Source organism: Plectropomus leopardus, chromosome 1 (assembly GCF_008729295.1).
Source record: "Plectropomus leopardus isolate mb chromosome 1, YSFRI_Pleo_2.0, whole genome shotgun sequence".
Lineage (NCBI taxonomy): Eukaryota > Metazoa > Chordata > Actinopteri > Perciformes > Serranidae > Plectropomus > Plectropomus leopardus.
The window spans coordinates 15,995,633-16,018,978 of NC_056463.1; the positions used below are offsets into that span (position 1 = coordinate 15,995,633).

Genomic DNA, 23,346 nt, shown 5'->3' on the forward strand with positions numbered 1-23,346 from the left:
TTGTACCTGAGTTTTAAAGCTAAAATGATGATACTAGTATCATATGAAACTAAAAGACTTCTTTGAATCATTTTGATACCAAACATATTATACTAGCTTCTCAGGTAGGGGGGCTAAATAATGCTTCAAAGTTAGGCTAAGTTTTGGCAAAGAAAAATGGCATGGCCATTTCACAGAGGTCCCGTGACCTCTGACCTCAAGATATCTGAATGAAAATGGGTTTTGTGGGTACCCACAAGTCTCCTCTTTACAGACATGTCAATTTTATGCTAGTCCCATGCAGTTTGTGGCATGTAGTATCAGATTTGTATATTTCTGCATATTGTGGTCCCTGAACAATCCTGAAATTGCTACTAATTGAGTGAATCAGAGAATGTAGCTGAATTGGAACTCCTGAAAAGTGCAATAACTGTCATTTGATTTCTAAGCTGCACACACACACACACACACACACACACACACACACACACATATATATATATATATATATATATATATATATATACACATTAGCAGCTTAGTAAGACTTTTTTTGTTGTTTAGGAATGGGCAACATGTCAGTTTCCAATGGTATCTAGTCATAGTTTACTGTGTTTAAAATGTCATCGAATGAGTTTTGTTGACGTGTTTCTCTGAGATTGTGCTGTGGGATATCTGTTGTGGTACTAATTCCCACAATACACATTGATATGCAAAGTGATATAATTGCATCTACAGGAAAAACTCCAGTTAACCTAACCTAAGAGACAATGTTAAGTGTCCTCTGACAGCTCCCACATCCCCGACTGTCCCCGGATCAGCACCTTGGACAGCGAACTTGGCACACTTTCATAAAAATTGTTAAAAATGTCCCAAGCAGGAGGATCCATAGATGATCTTGAACCTTTAGCACAGCTGATCATAATTTTTTAGTCCGCTGTAGTGAGGCTTTCATCCAGGTGGCTTCAGACAAATGCAGTCTCAATAAGCAGAGCCCCCACTAGTGCCCCTATTGTTAAAATAAATGCACAAGAAAAAAAGTGGGTCAGTATATTTTTTAATATTACACATAACAGTTAATATGTTACCTAACAGTTTAAATGGGCTCCTTTTCAGACCTAGCTTTTCTTGCTAGCATTAAAACCTCCATCCTTTCACATTTTCTTCCACATTTGTTGGATGTTTAAATAAGTTGTCTCTTGCCTTTGCTCAAGAATTTTGCTGCTTTTGTCAAGTTTAATTCAGTTTATGGCAGTTTCATTCTTTGGTTATTTTTCCTCAATCAGTGACCAGCGAATCAGCTGCATAATCACGTCGTGCAGTCATACTAGAACATTCATGATCATAGACATCTTGCAGTAAATAGAAAGATTTTGTGTTAATTAAACTAAAGCTGTGGGCTGGCTGATAGAATTGCTTTACAGTGCTGTCTGGCAGGTATCAGAGGCTTCTTGTTAAAGTATTTCATTGAATGGATTTTTTTCACATATTGACTTTTTCTTGTGGCTTTCATTATTATATTGAATGGGGATTTCCTATACCTTGCAGTCTACACTTATGGCAAACCAAAGCCTAGCTTGGATAGCTCTGTGTTTGCTCTTACTTGTCTAAACAGGACATTTTATGGTGTATTGTGGTTACATACAGGCCACCTGAGTGCTGAAGATTCGAATCATTAGTCAGTGTGCAGTGTACGTCTGGGGACGTTTTATCACTAAATGTAGCTGCACAGTGAGAGCTCTTCTCTTTCATACTGCTCTACGGTACAGGAAGCTGCAGACACAGAGAGGGGGCTGAGTCTGAGTGAGATAGAGGCAGCTTCCCAGAGGTCAGACTCCAAGATAACATTATCTTCTGGCTTTTGCTCAGGTTGTGAGTTAACAGCTCACAGCAAGTCAGTGCAGTCTCTGGCTTTTGTTTGATATTTAGTGTTGGCAAAAAATGTTTTTTCACATCTTTGATCCATAGTTAGCATATTTATTACCCCTTAGCTTGGAGGGCTAACTTGTTTACTGTGTTACATAAATGTCACTGTAACCCTGACTGTCCCACTGAATCCCAAAAAACTCTGTATGGAAAAAAAAACAGTCGAGTATTGGCATATTACAGTAAAATCTTATTTGAATGACATAATGTATCGTCATGTGTACTATACCAATGTGTCTGTGAGGTGCTTTTTCTTATAACCAAGTAGGATTTGTGATAAGGTAGTAGTAGCTGACTGCTGACATATTTCATGTCACAAAGTTGTGCATCTTACATAGATCTAAACAATATTATACTGAGCAAAAAAAAAAATAAAGAAGAACTATAAGAAAACTGCTTAAAAAATCTTGAAGAAATTGTAATTATTTTGAAAACTAATTTAAAATATATCATAATAATTAATAATATAGGTCTGTGTGATTTTTTTCATTGGCTTTTTAAAAGTAATTTTCCAAATCTACTAATTTCTTGCAATTTGTTGGACATGTACATCCCATGTTTCAGAAAAAAATCAAACCAATTTGTTCAGGGTTTAAAGTATTAAATACACAAATAGGCATCCTAAGGCAGTACGAGAAAAATTAATTAAAGAGGACCTGTTCCCTATGTAAGTGGCTCATTCTGAGATAATGAAAAAAGGACAATTCTTATTTTCAGGTGTTATTATACACTAATGAAAATATGAATATTATATACCATCTCTGCCAGTATATCCCCTTAATTCTACACACTGGACCTTTAATAAGCTGCTTTATGTCCATGGCCTTTAGGAACCTATATGAATCTTTCCTGAGCTTAAATCAAGGTGACACCACAAGGAATGCAAAGGCACTTAACCATGCCTATGTGATTCATAACAGCCCAGATTGTGCCTGAAATTTGCTATATATGGTGTTGGGAGACACTGTGACAAACAGACTAGCCAGCTTCCAGAAATTGTTTAGATAGTTTTCCAGTATGTCCTCCGCCTTGTGCAACACTGAGAGCACACACTTGTGAGGACCAATAGCCTATGTCCTGTTGCAGGCAATCCAAAAAAGGGATGTCTCCAGTATAAAAGACAAAACACTAGCTAAATAATCAGGAATTTCAAGACAGTCTTTGTGACTATGTCAACAGTTTTTCCAAAAAAGAAACTAGTGAAGAAAGCCCAACAACAGCAGCTGAAGTTGTATACATCAAAACTTAAATGTTGGCTATTGATCCTCACTTTCAGTGTCCATGGATGCCACTGCACAGTCCAGTTTTTTGCGTCTCTGTGGATATGGCTGTGCAGTATATGATACACATTTACACCAGTCTCTTTTAGTCTATGGCTCTCCAGCCGCTCCCTTTCCCAGTCAAGCGTCCTCCTCAAGGGAGGACGCTTGACTTCCAGTTGCAGTTCGCTGTTTTTCCCCCTTGCAAAACCATGTCAGCAGCATTTTATGATCGATTAGGTCAAGATTGGCATTGAATAATCAAAAATTAAATGGCGAAAGCTGTGATAATTGAATAATTGTGATGGTCTCAAGTGGGGATTGTTTTGTGGCTTTCAACAGTTGCATTTAATTCAAAGTGGAATACTTTTGTTTAATTGGCAGGACAAAATAAACAATTGAAGACATCCCGTTGGGTCTGGTATCATCTCTGGAGCATGAATCGTTGAATGAGTCATTAGTTGCAAGTCTAGTTAAGTGTGAACTTCTTTCAAATGTGTGTGAACATGTCAGTGCAATTTACATAGTAGCCCTGTACAGTATGTAACATCATGCCGTTATTAGATTTCGTTTGATCCCCAGTGGTGTTAACCTTTGTCAGCCTTGTTCTGCCTGTGCATACATGTTGGTAGGTGTGGAAGCACATCCAGCAAAACAAACAGTGTGATCCAACCTGCAGGTTTGAAAAAACGTGAACAAAAACAGTGCAGTGACTGACAGAGAATCTATGTCTGTAGATTCCAGATGCAACAAGAGTGACAAATCACATTTAAAATACATCAATAAATAACACTTACCTAAACCTTGTTTCTTTTGATTTTTTTTTTTTTACTTGCTTTCATATTTGCGCATCGCCAGCACACAGTTAATCATATGTCAATTCCAATTAGCATTCACCAAATTCGAAATCCTTCAGCGACAACAAATATCATAACCAAATTTCATGGCAATAATGAGTTCATGACTCTTAACTGTAGGCTGATGTGTTGGACAAACAGGACTGAGGTGCTCATAGCCACCAGCTTTGTATGGCTATAAAGCCTTGTTTCTACATTTTCGTTATAGTACCATTACAACCTTATGAAATCTGGATCAGCAAATCGCAATCTTTGTATTCTAATTGTGTTTCCCTTCGTATCATTCTGTTTTTCCTCTTTAAATTCTGAGGCTTTGCGGGTCCGTTAATGCAGTGCACACAGAGCTCTTTGTGAGTTTATTTTGCCTCAGCAGCAGTTTGTGGAGCTTTATAAGCAGGGTGGACAATTGACCAGTTTATCGGAGCAACTGCCTCAGGGGCAAGTGAAAGCAGTTTCCCTTTCACTGTGCCTGGCGTTCTACTGCTCCATCTGTGTCCAGAGTATGCTCCGAGAGTGTGGTGCACTCTCGGGGAGCAACCGTCTACATATCTTGAAAGAACCATTCACCTAATGAATGAGCCAGCTCCAAACATAGAAAATCAGTAAATGTACTAGATATTGATATTGTGGTAGGCCACCACAAATAAATAAATGTATGAGAAATCCCTGCACATGTACCTAAGCCAAAGATCTGTTTTGCATTTTCACCGCATGTTGTATCTTGATATAGGCAGGGTTTTTACTAATTGGTAATAGCAACATCACTGATCCATTAAACTCTCGCCGTATTTCCTCTTCACCAACGATGTTTGCACCTTGCTGATTGTCCACTGAACATTTTCAGAAAAAAAAGAACAAGCCAAAGTGCACAATTCCACCACTTTTTTTCTTCAATTGAGGAAATATTCACAGTTTCATAAACCAAACTAAAATCCAGATAATTTATTTTAAGCGCTTGAAGATTTAAACATCACTAAATCGTATGTTCTGCAAGAGCCATTAAAAATACATTGAATGATGCAGTTATCATATTGACATTTAAGATGTGTTTGTAATTTGTAATTTTATAATTTATTTATTGAAGAAGGGACAATGTACGTTATTCCACATTTAAACATATGTAAATGCACCCAAGTTAGTTGGGGATCTAGTTTTCAGTATTTGTCGTGCCTGATGTTAATAGGCATCCTAAAATAATAAAAAAAAATACAATATGAAGATATAATATGTACAATGGTTAAAGACAAACAACATTAAGATAACAGGGCACACAATATAGTTAGACATGTACATGTTAAGAATATACAACACAATTTGACAAAATGAGCGGATAAAATCCAAATAGCAATAGATGGATTCACGAAATCAACTAATGCATGGTCAGTGCATTGTAAAATGCAGAAAACATTCCACCTTAAAAGTTGCCCGTAGCTGCTGGCATCAGTCTTGGAGCAGCACAGCAAATTCTCAGTTTAAAGCTGTTAACTGTTAACTAGTTAAGATGAAAAGTTAACAAAACAACCTCTCATTTTATAGTTATCGTTGACTAATGTAGGATCAGCTGTTACAGTCCACTTTAGTGGAGAAAGAATATCTTGTTTCTACTGACCAATGAATGGACTGCAGTGTTTCTAGCTCCACCTTGAAGTACTGGATTGGTGTGCTATGTACCTCAATGGAGGGGTGACAAAAACTGGTATAGGATGGAACTGTTTTGGTAACATCCACAACTTTTCACAATGATACCACAAAAAAAAAAAGTTCTAATGTGTAACAAACTGAACTTAACTAAACTGAACCGGACATGGTGGAAATGACGCTTAAATAAAACCCAATACCATACCTTTATTCACAAACTAGACATAAACAGACCTCTTGTATCTTCTCATTGCACACAAAAAAGCAAACTTACCCCTCTGACATGATGGAGCCATCACAGAGCCTTCCCCTGTAGCTTAGGTTTTTTAAAGCCTCATTTGCAGTTTTGACGCCTAAAATCTTAAAACCAAGTCACACACAAGAGCTGTCCTTATTTGCTTCACGGTGCACAGGATAAGTAAAGGATTAAAACTCATACCACTGGAATAACATCATGATTTAATGATCCTTATGTGAGCTCCAACAAAGTTCTGTTCTAACAGCTGGGTTCTTCACAAAATTCCCATAATTAATTTCAGTTTCTAATTAGCATACTCAGCAGGGGACACTTCAAAAAAGTAATACTAAAATATTTTTTAAGTATCTCGCACTTGTACTGACGGACTATGAAAAAGGCTGGCCTTTCTTTCTTTATGACTTCTTAGTGCCTCCGATAGGATTTGTTGATTCTCCCTCATTCGTTTGACCTACAAACTTCAGTGTTCAGTGGGTGTTTTTGGAAGCAAATGAGCATTTCTTTTTTCTTTCGCATATAGACATTTCTTGTCTTAACTAGCTCAAATACCTCCTCAAGTGCCTTTTATTTAAACTCGAGCCAAAAGAGTGCAAACAGCAGTGAATAGACAAGGAATGAAAGTATTTGTCGTAACTCTGCAGCATTCCTCCGACAAAAGAGAGATTATCTTAACATACACAGAGGCATTTGGAAGCAGCCCTTTGGCAGAGAGTTTTGTCAACATTTTTGTGTATCACTTGTTCACTCACTCATTCACTCTCTCTTACTCACTCTAAGACACACAGGTAGTGTGTTTAGCACACTTTAAATTCAGGTGAAAGAGGCAAAAAGCTGCGTGCATCTCAGACATCAGCGATCGCCATCAAAATAATCTCTTGACAGAGTAATTACGGGAAGCTTTCATGCCTTTTGAGTTTGTCTGCTCTCACTGGCCATCTGTTTTGTGCACCCCACCCCCACCTTCACCTTCCTGTTAGACTAATAAACCTATAACAGGCGTCAAAATAAAACAAGCAAGCAAAACTTTATTTATATGCAAAATGTGCTGCACAAACTGCAAGTTACACACACAACAAAGCTGTCAACTGACCATAAAATCCAATAAAATCCTTTGAAATAAAAATAAAAACTCATAAAGTAATAATTAAGATGAAGAATAAACCAATAAGAGATACAAAGACATGTTAAACAGAGAGTTACAATTTGTAAAGTTAAGTGAAATAAAAAAAACAAATAAAATAAAAAATAATTTAAAAAACAGAATAAAATAAAGAAATAAAACCAGAGGACAAAACTTCTTTTTACACCCTTTTAAAGAAAAGTTAGTTTTTTTTTTTTTGTTTTTTTTTTTAAGTTCAACATGTGGAGAAAATATGTCAATACTGAATCATCACAAGGGGGTTCAAAAGTTATTTTATTGTGAGATTATATAGTTTGAGAACAGCAGCAGGTTCAAGTGTGAGATTTATGTCCAGAGTCAAGTGCACAAAGGCAACAGCCAGGGACACTTCATTCCTCTCTGCAGTCGCTAAAACCATAATCGTTCCGATCACCAGAACCTCCACCTTCATCTAATCATACCATGCTCTTGAGTCACAAACTAAAAAAAAAATGTGCGCACTTGTATCTCGCCATGAACTTTGTGTGACAGAGAGAGAAATGCAAACCGGTTACCTCCACTCTTGCCATGGCAACGGACGCGACAAGAAAAGCGATCCTGTACCTGTGTATCTGTCTCACTAATGGTCTGTGTGTTAGTGTAACAAGATCTGTAAAAACTCCCCTCAATGACATTTTAGATCCCCCACTGTAACTGACCTGGGCTGGGGAGTCACAAGTAGGATTTAGGTGAGTACTCAGCCTTCTCTCAGGTTCCTGTTCCCCTTTTCCTAATGAATTCAACCATAAGAAGACGTGAGATGAGGCTCCTTTTTTCCGCATGGCCAGGATATTATTTACTGCTGTATGAGCTTTTTGCAAATTGTCGTTATTACAAAAAAAAATCACACTTTCCCCACATCATATATGTTTGTCAAATCCTCCTAAATAGATGCTCTTACCTGTTTTTTGATTTAACAAGAAAATAAGAGTCTATAATGTGTTTACCTCTTTCTTTTTGGGAAGAAAAGCTCTCATTAAGAATGCTGTGGGGTGACTGCTGAAGTGTCCTGCATTATAGCACCTTGCAGCTTCACTGTCGGACTGCACCACTTGGACCACTCCTAACTCTCCTATTCCCTCTGCTGGGAAAGGCAGATATTACACACCCCAAACTGAGCACAAAACACAAAAGCACAGTAATTACTTTTATTTTAAGTATCATCTCTGCATTTAGAGACTGTGATGACCCACGTTTTGTGTTCTGGCTCGTTTCCAATCTGCTGATTTCTGTGGGAAGCCCTGCTGTAGGTGAGAGGCTCGCTGACACCCCTCTGTATGAAATATCAATGGGAATGACTCACTTCCCAAGTTTGGTGTCAATCATTATCGCAAATGCCAAGCCCATTATCACCAAATCTTTTCAAGAAGTTGTTTTGTCCATCTGGTGGCAGAAGCTGCAGGCTTTTTGAAAATGAGGGGAAGATTTTCACAACAGCATTCAGGGCTTTTTGAAGAAGCTTGTTTTCCCTCAGGGCGAGGGAACTAGATTTTCAATTTACCTTATAAATGACCTTGTAAACCTCCAATTCTCCATGTTTGGTTGCACACACTTAATTTTTTTGCTTGGTTTATTCAGTGTGTGTATGTGTGTGTGAGTAGAAAACTTGTATTAAACCTCATATAGATGGATAGTGCTCAGTGCAGCAGTGATGCAAATGTGACTGAATGTACAGTATTTACATTTTCAACCTAACACCTTGAAGAATATATTGAGCATCAGTCTGTTCTGTCGTTTGCACCAGTGAAACAAACAGGATTTTACCTTTGTTCCTCTGGCCACAGCTTCCTCAAGATGTGACAAAACATTGTTGTGACAAGTGCCGCACACTCCAGCAGAAGACCAGTTTGTCTCCTGGTTGCTTGTGTCGACTGTTTCGATAAAACCCAGCCTACTTTGCTGTTTGTGTGTCTGTTTTCGTTTTCCTTTTTTTGTATTGAATAGCACAACAGGCAAGTTCATTATGCGTGTGACTCATCCCACTAGCCCACACCCCCTCCCCATCTGCTGCTGTGCGCTGGAAAGGAGAGGGAACCGCCATTGATCACTTCTTCCCTCACACATGCACGCACACACCCCACCTTCAACGTCACTATCGATCGACATGTATAATGTTTTTGTGGGGAATAGCTGGCATTTCCATTTTCTGTCATTTTACATCTGTTCTTTACCATTTGCTGATATTATAATAAATCACAGAGAAGGTATTTGAAAACTAAAAAGTAATAAAACCAATTATTCAAACAATCTCAGACTGGTCAGTCAGCGCAGAGCTGAGATTTTTTATGTCTGGACAGGGGATGTTATCTGCTTTGTAAGTGTTAATCCATAAATACAGCTGAGTTTACAGCTACCTGACTAACAGCAGAGCTGCTGTGGCAGAGTGGTTGGCAGGTATTGGACATTTCCGTGATAAAGCCTTTTCCGGCTCGCTCCTTCCCTCCCAAGATTTGATTAATAAATGGTGTTTAACAGTTAATATGCACTTATTGACATGCAGGAAGTTATGCACACAATTTTGAAGATATAAATTCATTAAAAAAAGATGCATGCTACACAGTGCGAGGTACAGCTATCCTTTGCTGATTTTCAACCTTATTACTCAAACAGCAGAGTGCATTAGTGATCGTCTTCTTTTTAAATTAAAAGTTACTTCAGCTGATATCCAATGGTATTTTTACATTTTTATTTTAGTATAAATTACCAAATTGTTTTCAGCAGTAACCAAATGGTTACAATACTCACTGATAAAAAAAAACAAACAAAAAAACAATTTTTTATGCTTAGTATAAAAGACACAAGAAGTACAGCGCAAACATCGAACACTTTTTGAAGTCATTTTTAAAATTTGAATCAATTTATTTTCTGTTATATAAAAAAAGAAATCCTTTTAAATCAACGAAAGACCTTTTCGTTTTTATTTTTTGCACATCCACAAAATGGGGGGGGGGGGGGATTAAGTTATATTTTCCACTAATAATAATCATGATAATAGCCCAATAAGACTAAAAATGTCTCATGTAATCATCTCAATCACAACAGACTGTCCCGATCTCAAGGAATTTTCAGTCGGGTTGAGAGGGCTGGTATAAACCTTTGATAATCTATGCAATAGACAAATATATAGACAAAATACACAACCATGTAAACTATGTAGTAGACCATGCCTAATCTGATCATTTTTCTCAGGTTGTAATAAATTTATTCTCACTGCTGATGTTTTCCCCATGTGGGGGTAACATCGAGAATTCATATATTTTAATATTCAGTGCTCTCATGTGAGTGCTTTGATAAATAAATGTATTCTGTAATTGTGAAACAGTATGTTAAACTGCCGTTACATTGCTGTTATAGGAGACATATGAGACGTTTAGGGAAAACTGGTAAATTGTAGCGTCTACTGCACGTGAGGTCTTAAAGGGATAGCTGTAATTTTTACGGAAAATAACCAGGGTTGCACTTAGTTACTTGCTTCTAAATTTTATTTACAGGCTGAACCACGTCTCCTACTTTTATACTTTATCTATTGAATGATTTGAATTTTTGCAATAAGGTTGGAAAAACAAACATCTTCCCCTTCTGTCGCATTTCTGACAGATTTGAGGCTTTACAGTGGAGCCACTTTGCACAAGTCAAAAAAAGTTACATTTGCATTACTTGTGCATTGCACATCTAATCAGATTACTTTATTTAACCTTTATGTCAGTCAGAATCTCTAATTAGAATGATTACAAACGGATTAAAGAAGTATCGTCCATGCAACCGCAGCATTTGGGAAGAAATGTCTTGTAAATTTGGTCTCTCAGAGTTGTCAACACAAACTATAACTGTTTTTGGTGGCATGTATCAAAAATTCTCCTCATTATTTAGCAAAATGCAGCAATGTCTGCAACCAAAACCACAACACAGGAAATGATCACCAATGCACAGACAGTATTATTTTTCACATGGGAACCAAAACAACAATTTATTTTAATGTTTCTGACATAACAGAGGGCCCTATTGTAATCATGAAAGTGCAACCACTGCAGAGCGATAGGTCTTGGGCGCAAAGTGCCAAAGGGCATGGTTAAGTGCAATGTAAATGGGAGGGTGTGAGGATTAATAAATACACTGAAGCCAGTCTCATCTACTGGCTGTAGAGCAATAAATTAAAATAGTTTATAAACATTTTAGGCATTACTCCATCATGGCTGGGCATTTGTTCCAAGAGATTAGTTTCCGCTATTTGATCACCAGACTGGCAGCAAAGTGACCTTTTGCCAGAAACAAACACGTTTTCTCAGCAGAGTGTAAATAGCCATCTACTCCAAAAACAAAAAATATACAGATAGCGATGCAACAACAGCTGATCCCTGCCTTACAGTCAGCTGTTGCTGCCGTTTGACACAGTGCTAAAGGACTATGTCCGGAGACACTTTTTTCCCAGCGATCAGTCAGTTCAATGTCTGTCTGGTTAGCACCAGCTAACACAGCAGCAGTCGTGACATCTTATAAATTCAGCTAAATTTGGCTACCAGTGTTTCTATCTTTTATCAAATCCCTCTGAAAGGTATCCAGACTAAAATGTTCACCACTGTTTTTGCAGTTATAGTCTTGTTGTGGATTATACCATTCATTCAAGTTAGACTGATTTTTAAAATGATATATTTATAGATCTTGTAATAGTGTGCAAAATTGTAAAATTGTGCAATAGAGACTAGAAAGTTTAGGGCTGTGCCCTGACAGTTGGAGAGTCGAACCATCAGTTGGAGACCCCTCAGTCAACTTTATAGTGTGTGGGCTGGGCAGTGTACATCTGGTGACATTTGGTCCCCAGACTTTACTGCTTTTGACTGTCATGCTACTCTTTGGTAGAAGCGTCAGCAGATGCGATGCAGCAAAGCAGAGGAGGAAGAGTCTCTGCACTGTAAAGCCCTTAGAAAGCATTATTTTCTCTCTTCTGCTTAGAGGTGGTGAATTTACAGCTCACAGCAACTTAATGCGACAAAGTTGCTAGATTTATATCACATGAATGCCAGTGTCACGCTGAGCTTCGGCTAAGCCTTTTCAAACTTTATACTGAAAAAGAAATAAATCGTCGAATATTTGTATTTAATGGCTGAATATGGGAGAAGTGCAAATCTCACCACTAGATGCCACCAAATCCTACACACTGCTCATTTAAGTGCAGTCAGTCTTTTAGCAAAAATATAGTGTGCAGTTCATTCAATACTGTTGCAATAACGGCATCAACAGAATGTTTTATATCAGCTGCATTGAAAATCCCTCAACAGCATCCCTCTTTATGGTCTTCTCCTCAAACACGTCACATATTAAACAGTTGTGATTGGCCTGGCACGTTTTGGGCTGTGGAAATCTGTCCAGAGCTGGGGAGAACCAAACCTATTTGCCAGAGCAAATAAACCATGAGCTCGCAGATCTATCTGGTTCCCAGGCAAGATCAGACCATGAATTCACAGCGTAATCGATCACAACACGAGATCCATCAGGATCAGTCTGATTCAGCTCTGTAGGTGATCAATTGATCACTCACCTCATACGGTTGTTTTCTGTTAATATCCATGATTGGGGGAAAAAAATAGAACCTGAGTTTTCATTAGAAGTAAAGATTTAGTCATACAGGAAGGGATGTGAAAGGAAATACTCACCGCTGATTTGTTTTGTTTTGTTTGGTTACTGAAGGGGAGAATAAATAATGGTTTAGTTGGCCTGCAGAAACACTGCTGTGGGACTTCAAAATAAAGCAAGGGAAATAAAATCGACATTTACCAGAACTCGCAAGACATTATAGCTAATTTCAATAACGATTAAACAAATGCTGGCCCTGTCATGTTCAGCTTGTGTCACTGGGTGTTTTTCTGTCAGATGAACTATTCCCACAGTACATTTTTAATCTGTCAAAGGGCTGAACAAAATAACAACATAAAAGACCTCATTTAACCTTACACTCTGTCTCTCATACAGTATTTGTAGCTGTTAAACAGAATATTGTATGTTGACTGAAAATGTTATATTGCACTTTGAGCTGAATTTTATCATCAGTGCTGATGTGAATGTCATGGTTTTAGCTTGGCAACAATAAACAAGTAAAGTAATTTAATTGGGAGGAAAATGCAATAATGATTTATACTTTGAGCATTACACTTCAGTTTTTCAAGAACAAAGACAACCTTTATCAGTCTATATATATTAAAGAAGTCTGCCTTTAAACATAAAGGCATATCAGCAATTTTAGATTTTGAGATTAAATGTATGGTACAGCCCAAAATAATAAGAAATAGTTTTTCCTCTTGCCTGTAGTGCTATTTATAAATCTAGAAGGTTTTGATGTGAGTCGCTGAATGTTGGAGAGATTGGTCGTAGAGATGTCTACCTTCTCTCCAATGTAAGAGAACTAGATGGCGCTCAGTTTGTGGTGTTTAAACGCCAAAAAAATACATTTAAAAAAATACAATACAATACAAAACTCAACAGCAGTATACCTTTCCAGAAATCATGACCCAGTTACTCAAAAATAATGATGATGAGCAGTGTCATGTGGGAACTATTTTTTTTCTACCACACTACACCTGTCTAATTTACCACCGTGCAGAGGGAAGCGTGCATCTATTACTAGCTAACCTGAGTAGGTATACAGAGCAGCTGCTGCTGGAGCAGTTACATGACTTGCCCACCATATCTTCACGACGTCCATTATCAGCCTCCTTTTCCCCTTGACCTGGAAGCAGAAGCCCTTGCTAAGTTGGCGTCTAGCTAGCTATGAATTATTAGGTTATAAGAAAGGCTGTTAAGGTTGAGGTAAGGGTAATGGAAAAGGTTACATCCTGTCACTTATAAGGTGAACCACGGCTTCATGTATAATGAATTATGAAGTTGATTATTACAATATTTGGCCTCATTTGTAAACCACAACCCCACGTTTGAGCAGGGTTCAGATAACCGTCGAGTCGGAAGGTTTCTCTTGTACTAATGGTGAGCACTGCTCTAAGGGGCTACAAACACACTACAAACCAAATGTGTCCGCAGTATCCATGTCCTTGCTCATCTATACCCAGTTTCCACCAAAATTAGCATATGTAGGCAGATTTTTTAAGCACAAATAAACCTGCCAAAAATAGGCTATAAAACTATGGAGTTAATTGATTTGAATTTGCTGGTTAAGGGGCTAAAATTAGCATGGTCACCCAGGCGCTGATTTTCCATCAATGCTGATCATGGAAAGGGGGCTATAGTATCACTGAGATAGCCAACATTACAGGTCAGCCGAGCCAATTTCTACATCTTGCGCTATCACGAGCACGAGCCTCTTGTCCACAACAAGATGCACACTTTTCTTTGCACGGTGATAGAGTTGTCAGGTGTCGTTCAGTAGAAGGAGAATAGTTCCTGCATGAAACTGTTCACAACAAGGTCTGTGGATTATCTTGAGTCACATAATCATGATTTCTGGAAAGAGATATTGCTGTTGAGTTTTTAAAATTTATTTTTTGGCACCTTAAGCACCACAAGCTGAGCGCCGTCTAGTTCCATTTTATCATTATATATTATATCTCCATGGCAACTCACATCAAAACAGTCTAAATTTATACATTTAGTATATAAATATTTTGATTTTGGGGTGAACTGTCCCTTTAAGTACTCTAAGATAAGACAGATTCATAAAAATTAGATATACAATAACACATTTGTGTGAAGCAACCATTTAAATGAAGAACATTGTGATGTTAATATGATGAATAATTGTGTTTGTGGAGTCCTGGTGTGAGAAGAATGTGTTGTTTTGTTGCTTTTCTCACATGTAGGTGGTCCTGGACATGACATTTGGAGGTGGTGGTCATACCAAAGCGATACTGAATATGGTGCCTGAAGTCACAGTCCTGGCCTTAGACCGAGATCCTACAGCCATTTCTCTGGCCGAGCAGTTTGCAAAGGAACACTCGTAAGTGATTTACTGAACGACAACTAGACCAAAACACAAGGAAGAGCTTATGTTATAATCTGTCTAGACAAATGTTTATAAATATACCATAATTTTTTTATTGTCGCAGCTGACAGCTTGACCATTTTGAGTAGTGTTTGCTCTGTGGTCATTATTTCTTAAAACATACTGTAGGTGTGATATAGTATCGCACTTTCTTCCTGTATTTCTCACTTCTCGCCTGAGCCCAATCAAATGCTGCTCGCCAAGATACAGCCCCTGAGTTTCAACATCCAATCAAATCCATTCCTACTTCTTAACTTAAAGCTTTTCTCCCCCCCCCCAAAGCTGGTGGGCCCGGCATGTCATTTGTCAGAGTAAGGGCCCACGCCTGCAGTGTGAAGGAGATGCTGCCTCCCACGGAGGATCTATAAGATATGAGGGGGGGGGGGATAGAGAGAAGCCCAGAGAAGTTAAAAAGTGTAGAGAGAGAGAGAGAGAAAAAAAACATGAGAGTGAGAGAACAGGGAGACACGAGGACACAATGCCAGGGTGAGAGGGAGTATGTGTGTGTGCATGAGCAAGGCGCGGGAGGATGAAAATGAGATGTTCCTAAGACCATAGCGTGGGAAGGAATCCTTTTACGTAGATTCTGGGGAAACCTCTCTCAAGGGAATCTGCCAGAGAAATGTGCCTGTGAGCAGGGAATGACAATTAAGAGAGAGAGAGAATGAGAACACTGTATTCTGTCAGCAGCAATATACCCCTGCTGTAAACTCTTCCACGCCTACTCGTGATGCAAGTTGAGAGAAGCTAGAGAAATCTAGCAATTAACCAATATTATTGGAAGCCTGAGTAAAAGACCCTGGCAGCCTACGCAGTGCATCCACACAACAGGGTTAGAGGATTTTCTCTCTCCTCTGCACTCCCATGTCTTGAGGAAAGTATAACCTCAGAGCAAACTGTTGAGTGTCGGTGTGAATCTGAACTCGGCTTTACAGTATAAAAAGAATAATTTCACCTTCTAACGTTTATTTAAAAGCATTAGTTTATGAAAGTAAACCTCTGCTCCCTGAATGATATTCACCCATGCCTTTAATGGGATTTGTCTCCTGGATGTTGAGCCTCGCTATTCTCTGCTTTTAACCATTCTTGTTGTTGCTATGACTTCCCTGCGCTTCGAGCTACGCAGGAGTTGTGCCCACAATAAATGTTATGAATCTGAAATTCACCAAGCGTTATTGAAAAGCCAATTCAGGCAAACGATGGATTTACATGCGTGGATACGGGGTCAAACACAGACTGAGATTATTAACTGTTTACAGGCTCTATCCACGTCATTATTTTTGCATTATCAACAAGTGCCGTGTTAGCAATCACACCAGGAAAGTGTCTGAAAACTTCACCCTGTCATCTCGTTTAAAAACATTTTCTTTTCCTGTCTTAAAACATATTGCATTTTTAGTAATGCTATCAAACATCAGGAGCAGTTAACTTTATGTTTTCATGATATCTGAATAATTTTGCCAATTTTCCCCTCGATCCTGATCAGTTGTTTACTATTGAATATCTGCCAATACCAAATCCCGATCTATGCTTTTGTTTTTTCTTGATAATACAGCTGCACAGTGCACACTTTAAGAAGGCGTCTTTAAAGTTATTTTTTTAAATACCTGCATCCAAGCTGTTCCATGATGTGTTTTTATTAGCTTTTTATTTTAACTTGTTTATTTATATTACAAAATAAAGTGTCTTTATATAGTCTTAATATAGTATTTTTAGCCCCCTCACTGTCTCGAGGGAATATCTCTGTCCCTTTAAGAGTCCAGTGTTGGTTGCTCCAACAGCCTGTGTTTCAGTTACCTTAATGATCTGTATTCTGTAGAGTATTTATTTTTGTCGTCTGCACATCTTTTGAGCAGATTAACCATCATTAATTAATATGCAGTGTTTGCTTAATGCTTGCAGAGCTCGTGTACCTGCAGTGATTGAGGTTGTAGTAAACACAGCACTGCTGTCTCTCTCCTCAGAGCAGGGCGGAGAAAGACTGAAAAAGGAAAAACGCAAAAGTCTCTGACTGAGCTGAAATGAAATGAGCCCTCATAACTTGGGTAAATGATGTAAATAAACAGTCTTATACTGCGTTTCTGTTTATGGTGTATGGTGGTCAGCGGGTGAAGCTCAGCTGCCGCTCTTAATCAAGCAGAGAGGAGAGACAGACAGCTTAGTGGAGCAGAGGAGGTGAAGGCTGTGCTCCATGTTGCTGTGCACAAAAGTAAAAACATCAGTGTGACAGCTGACATTAAACATCATCCTGATCAGTCAAAAAATGCCTTGATTGGCTCCTGATCCGAAGTTATTTCTGTGACTCCACTTACAGCAGCATTCGGCCATTCTGTCGATTCTAACCACCAGGTTAATAACCTCTGTCAATCTAAGACAAATGTAGATTTCCATATTTGTAAACTTTCCTCATCTGTGATACAACATCCCCCAACCATTCAGAAACAAGCCTTTGAACCAGGAAATAAAGATATTAAAATTAAAGTGGAGAAACAGCAGGGAAGCATTTAACAAGGAGGCGTTGCCACCAACAAGCTAACAGCAATTTCATCACAGGGATCACAAGTTTTAAAACCTTCCCCAGGTAAACTGAGGTAGCACAAATTTTAAATGTCGAGCAAAATGCATTTTTAAAGTCTAGTGTGTGTATGTTTGTCTTGTGTTGATAGCCTCTTTTTTTTCTTCTTCCCTGGACCGTAGATATTTTCATCACTGCTCCCCTGCTGAAAGCAATCAATCAGCATCTTGTCTCAGGCTTTGCGCAGGTTAAGGAACTGAGCAGGTCAACATGAGGGAATATTTCAGGCTTGATTTGTGAAGAGGCAGAATCGTGTTTAACGAGCATGCGCTCAAACGGAGTCTGCTGTGAAGGTTCACGGTGTCCTCGCTGAGTGTACTCGTATTCCTGATGAAAGCAAGGAAATATTTAGTGAGGGGCGGAAATACTGAAGTGTAGACAAATATTATCCTTTTTATGTCAGGTAAACTAGTCGAGCGTGATGTTTTTTTATTGACCTTGGAAATAAAATTTGAGAATAAGGACACATTGTACTCCTGATTTTAATTTTGTGGCTTTTAAACCTTATAGTATCTGGTAAGTTGCTCAGAGTCTCAAGAGAACTCTTACAGGATATTTTGTACACCCTTAAACTCTGCATTAATAAAAAAACACATTTTGCCATGAAAAAATCTTGATCAAGATTTAAACGAGACTCACTTAGTGTTCGGACAGAACCGGAGCAAATTTTAAAGGTGGTGGAAATGGAACTTGAATGCAAATACGATTTGACTCAAATTTGCACAGGGCAGTGTAACCTGGCATGAAGACCTGTGTGCGAGTTTAACGTGTTTCAACTGGAACCTAAAAAAAGGCTCTTTGGGAAATGAACGTTTGTGATGCTTGCAGGTTTTGTTCAGCAAGATATTCTTCAAATGAGCACCACTTTTAGGATTTTTGAAGCCTAAATGCAATCTCAGTGAGTTTAAAAGCTAACGTCAGACTAAAAGTGAACTAACTACACTGCGGTTGCAGGACTTCAGCGTGGCCACCACAACAAGGCTGTGAAGCCATGTTCGGTGTGATGACGTTTTGTAGTCTCATTTATCCACTTGTGAGAAACTCACCTTTTTAAAGACACATAATCATGAATTTACTGACATATTTTTATATCATAAAAAAACATTAAAGTCTCCTAAGCTAGTGCTAACCACAGACCTTAATTCAGGCATCTAACCTGTCAAAAAACTTTGAGACGAGGGAACTGGCAGTGGTAAAAAGCTAACTTATTTTCGGGTTTTAGGACTCATTCCTGGGGCACGCTGTTGGATTATAAACCAAAACTTTGAGAATTAGAAAAAGAATGCTGACAAATTAAAAATCAGTGTTTTTATATAAATTCAGAACTTTTAGTTTTACCTGAAAGAGGATGTTAAAGCACAAACGGGAATGTGCCAACGTTGGGGTTTTTTTGTGTGTGATTGTTTGCTTCACTCATTGACTTCTACTAGTATCAACATGACTGGTTCTAAATCCTTGTCACTGGCATTTTACATATCTGGTGTTTCAAACTGCAAAGCTTTGGACTGCCTCTGTGTGAGTTTGAAGAAAATCATATTCACTGTTTGGTTGATCCAGTGAGATGCCAGAATAACAAAAAAATTTGCATGATGTCAATGTTGTGGGGTAATACAACTATAAATAGATCAGATCTCTTAAGCAATTATGAGCCCACACTTGGACCTCAGCACATACACCACTGAAACTTGTCCTCTTTAATAATATAAGACCTTACATAAGGCATTTATATCTCCAACTCTGTGTCTAAGCCACATAAAGAAGTTAATAATTTAGAAATGTTATGTAACTGTTTTGCATATTTTTAAATCCTTCAGTGGCTTACAGAAACGTGTTAGTGAAGAAGTCGCAGAGTCTAGTGGAAGGTATGTTCGTCACCTGCGTGTGGGCGGACACACAGACTACAGAATTTAAATTTCCAATAATTAAAAAGTAGAAATAATTTGTGTAAAAACACTCCATGACTACTACAAGCCTTCGATAAGCATGATAGAGCCTTCAGTATGGTATAATAGCTAGCTATTACAAGATTTATAGAAACATACTAGAAAGTCTGAGGTCTCCCTTGTATCAGAATGATGAATTAAATCTCGTTTTCCCATTTATGCACATTACTTGGGCAGGGTTGAGAGTTGTTTTATGACACAGAGTAGCAACAAAGACTCCTCCCACAGCTGCATCCTTATAAAGCTCTGAGGTCTCGCTCAGTCTGAAGCTACACTCTTGCCTAACTTGCTGCTCTCAGTCCTCCTTTGCCTGTCAGTATGCTGGCTGCCACTGATAGCGCCACAAAAATGTGTCTGCAGTTAATCAGAGAATGTGCTCTTCATGGACCAGCGTACATTCCCCAACACTAATAAAACGAGGAATTCAGCAATCGTTAATACAGCCCTAACTTGTGTAACACTCGTTGGAAGGCTCATGGCTTTACTATTGGTACTGCCCACCAGTCAGTGGAGCTCAGTCCCCTCTCTCCTGCACCTCTGCTGACATCTTCAGACACCAGAGTAGGGCTGCAGAGTTATTCAAAATACTATCAAAATCGCAATATGGCCAAGTATCACAAGAGGTGCATTTTTTTTGATAAAGGTAAAATATGTCAGAATATCCCATTACAAATGAAGGAATGTGGTGCTGCAAATATGCTCCTGCCCACAAATCATATTCTAGGTGTAAAGGAATATACTTGTTTATTACAGACCCCAGCATGAATCACATCATCAAACTAAAATTTTATTATTTTCTTTAAAATGGCATTGGTAAAATCTCATTTCATTGTATGGCTGCAGATTTTTTTTATGTGGGGGGATTATGCAAATATTGGCTCTGAAAATATAGTCAATATCAAAATGTTCAACCTATGTAATTTTAATATTTGTACTTTTAACAATAAAAACATTATATTGTTATTTTGTTTATAGACAAGGGCTTAGCCTTAGACCAGGGATACTCAACTTGCTTTTACCAGGGGTCACTTTCACAAAAGGATAGGAGGCCAGGGGCTAGTTAAAAAATGAACATTAATAATTGAAATATAAATAATAAGCCTAAACCTCTTCCAAGGGATCCTTCCTTGGCACTCATGTTTTAATGCACACTGGTACCTTATTTACATTAAAAGTATAAAATGAAATTTACTGTGTGAATCAGTGTATTTTCGTTATGAATTAGGAAATGGTCGACAGGGCCACCTGGCACCCCATCGCAAGCCAGATTGGGGTTTCTCAGGGGAGTTGATGTGCACACTCTCCAGATCTAAAGGATGCCTAGAGCTGACTTGCCCATCAGGCAAAGTGATTGGTTGATTCCACTCCTGACAGGATTTAGGTTCAAAAGTAAAAAAGAAACAGTCACGCAAATGTCACTGACCAACCCGTCTGCATGTTTGTAGTTTGGAGAAGCATGTTTCAACGTCAATCCTGCAGCCAAATGGAGACAAAGTTAGTTACCAGCTTTGAGGTGACCAAATCATGATTCGCACATCACTGCTTTATCGCCAGTAAAAATGGCTAAAATGTTCACAAACCAATGACATAAAAAAGTTTGTACACACTCACCAAAAAGTCAATTTATACTTTGAATAACTGATAAAAATGAATAAACTGGAGAAGTTGGGAAGAGTGCTGCTGAGGAGGCAGTAACAGAAGGGGATTGCGCAGGTGATGGGAGAGAACAACAAAGCCTTTACTATAGATTTTTCAACAAATCAATCACTGTGCAGGATAGTGAATAACAACAGCAAAGCAAAGGGAGGCCCTGGCAGCGTGGGTGAGATGCTCCCTTGCCATTTTGTCTTCAGTGGGTTTTGAAAAAGAGGACCTGCCAGTTTGTTTTTTTCCCTTGCTATCCCCTGGTTAATATGGAGGATGGTGGAGTCATTTTTGTGTTCATAAAGTTTCAGGTTTAATAAAATATCTGCTAAGTATCGGTACCGATGCTGATTAATGGTATCAATATAGTACTTAAAGCAATAATCAAAGTCAGTCTTGTCTCTGGTGCTGTTTTTCTACGGATAAACTAAGCCTAAATAAAACCGTAGAGCAGCAATAACGCAACTGCTCCTTTACAGGGCTCCCGTCTGCAGCCATTTATTTGCATTTTGCAGCCAGTTTTACACTCTGGCGTATGATTTGTTCAGATGTTTAACAAGTCGTCTGTGCTTGTTAGTTGATTTAGTAAAAGCCATGTAGCACTGAGCACAATAGTCTTGTGCCATTTATAATACTTTTTATACCTCTACAGCAGCAGTAGCCGAGTCCGGAGGCATTATGTTTTCGGGTTGTCTGTCCGGCTGACCAACAAAATCTCAAGAACGCCTTGGGGGAATTTTTTCAAATTTGACACCAATATTCACTGTGACCTAATTTGACCAAAATGTGACCAGCTCATCGTTGAGTCAAAGGTCAGCATCTGTGACCTTGTCTGTCTCATTCTTGTGAACGCAATTTCTCAAGAAAACCTTGAGGGAATTTTATTTCAATTTGACACAAACTTTCACTTGAACTAAACAATGAGCTGATTAGAATTTGCTATTTAAAGGTCAAGGTCACTGTGACCTTGCATCCATATCAATTTAGGGAACACACTATCTGAAGATGGCCTTGAGGGAGTTTCCTTAAATTTGTCTCAGGCAAGATCCCACATCTGAGACAGAAAACAGACGGGGGCATCTGGCGCCTCAATATTCGTCACTGTTATTGGCCTGCTAACATTCGCTGTCTTGGCTTTTGGTACCACGACTGTTTTCAGCCCAGTTGCCCAGAATGGACTTCTCTGGAGTTAAACTCATGCCAGAATATGTCACTTTCTGTACTCTTTGGGGCTCCACTTAAATACCCTCTGCCTAAGCCTATAGACAACCATGTCATGCACCATACAGTGAAAGTGTGGGCTCAGCTCAGCTCAGGAGAATCTTTGGCTACGGAGGTTTCACCACTCACAACAGTTGAACTCACACTAATAAAACATTTTAAATATGAAGTTGCATATATGATAATGACTAGTAACCTGACACAAGCTGAATTTACCTTTTTATTCTGAGCTATAGGAACCTCACAAATTGATCTTGGAGAAGTTGACATACTGCACTGTAAATTTAGGACCTTTTATCCAAATACAGTTACTCACTTTTCCAATGTTATACCTCTCTTTCATTCAGAACCCCAACACAAATTCAAAATTCATTCAAAAAAAAAAATGACACGTGTTTTCGGTCTTTTTTTTTCCACGAGTAATTATTTCACAAAGAGCGACTGGGTAGAAGGGCTGCAGAAAACCTCTTTGCTCCTAATGTATAGATGCTAGCTCCTGTTGCTCTCTTCTGCCATCATCTTTGTTCACACAATGTTAAAAGGTCACATGAAAAATGCATCAGTGTGGCTGGAGGATCTCACCACTCGTGCATGAGGAAGTGACTGTGTACACAGGGTGTTGCTCTGTCAGTGACAAGGAAGGAGCTCAATAGGCGAGCTAAGACAGTTAGTGGGCTTCCAAGCTATAATGGCTATAATGGGTTTCCATCGAATCGCATATCTAACGTGGTCTCCTCGCGCTCTGCGTAACTTTACCCTGACTTGCCGGATGTTAAGTGTGGGTGTTGTGTGTATGGAACATGGTAAAGTGTCAATATTTTCCAGAGAGGACTTTGCTTTAAGTTGCAGTTATGTGTAACTGGGAGTGGAAACACAAAATGTGGCCAGCCTGGTGAAGCCTC

General features: G+C 38.6%; 1 protein-coding gene across 1 annotated transcript in view; it reads left to right on the top strand.

Moving 5' to 3' along the window:
* The window catches only part of mettl15 (methyltransferase like 15), a 67,231-nt gene that overhangs the window by 28,697 nt on the left and 15,188 nt on the right, over window positions 1–23,346 (top strand). The window contains exon 3 of the mRNA XM_042493709.1: window positions 14,880–15,016. Within this exon, the coding sequence (XP_042349643.1) occupies window positions 14,880–15,016 (137 nt within the window). The remainder of the gene's footprint in view (window positions 1–14,879; window positions 15,017–23,346) is intronic.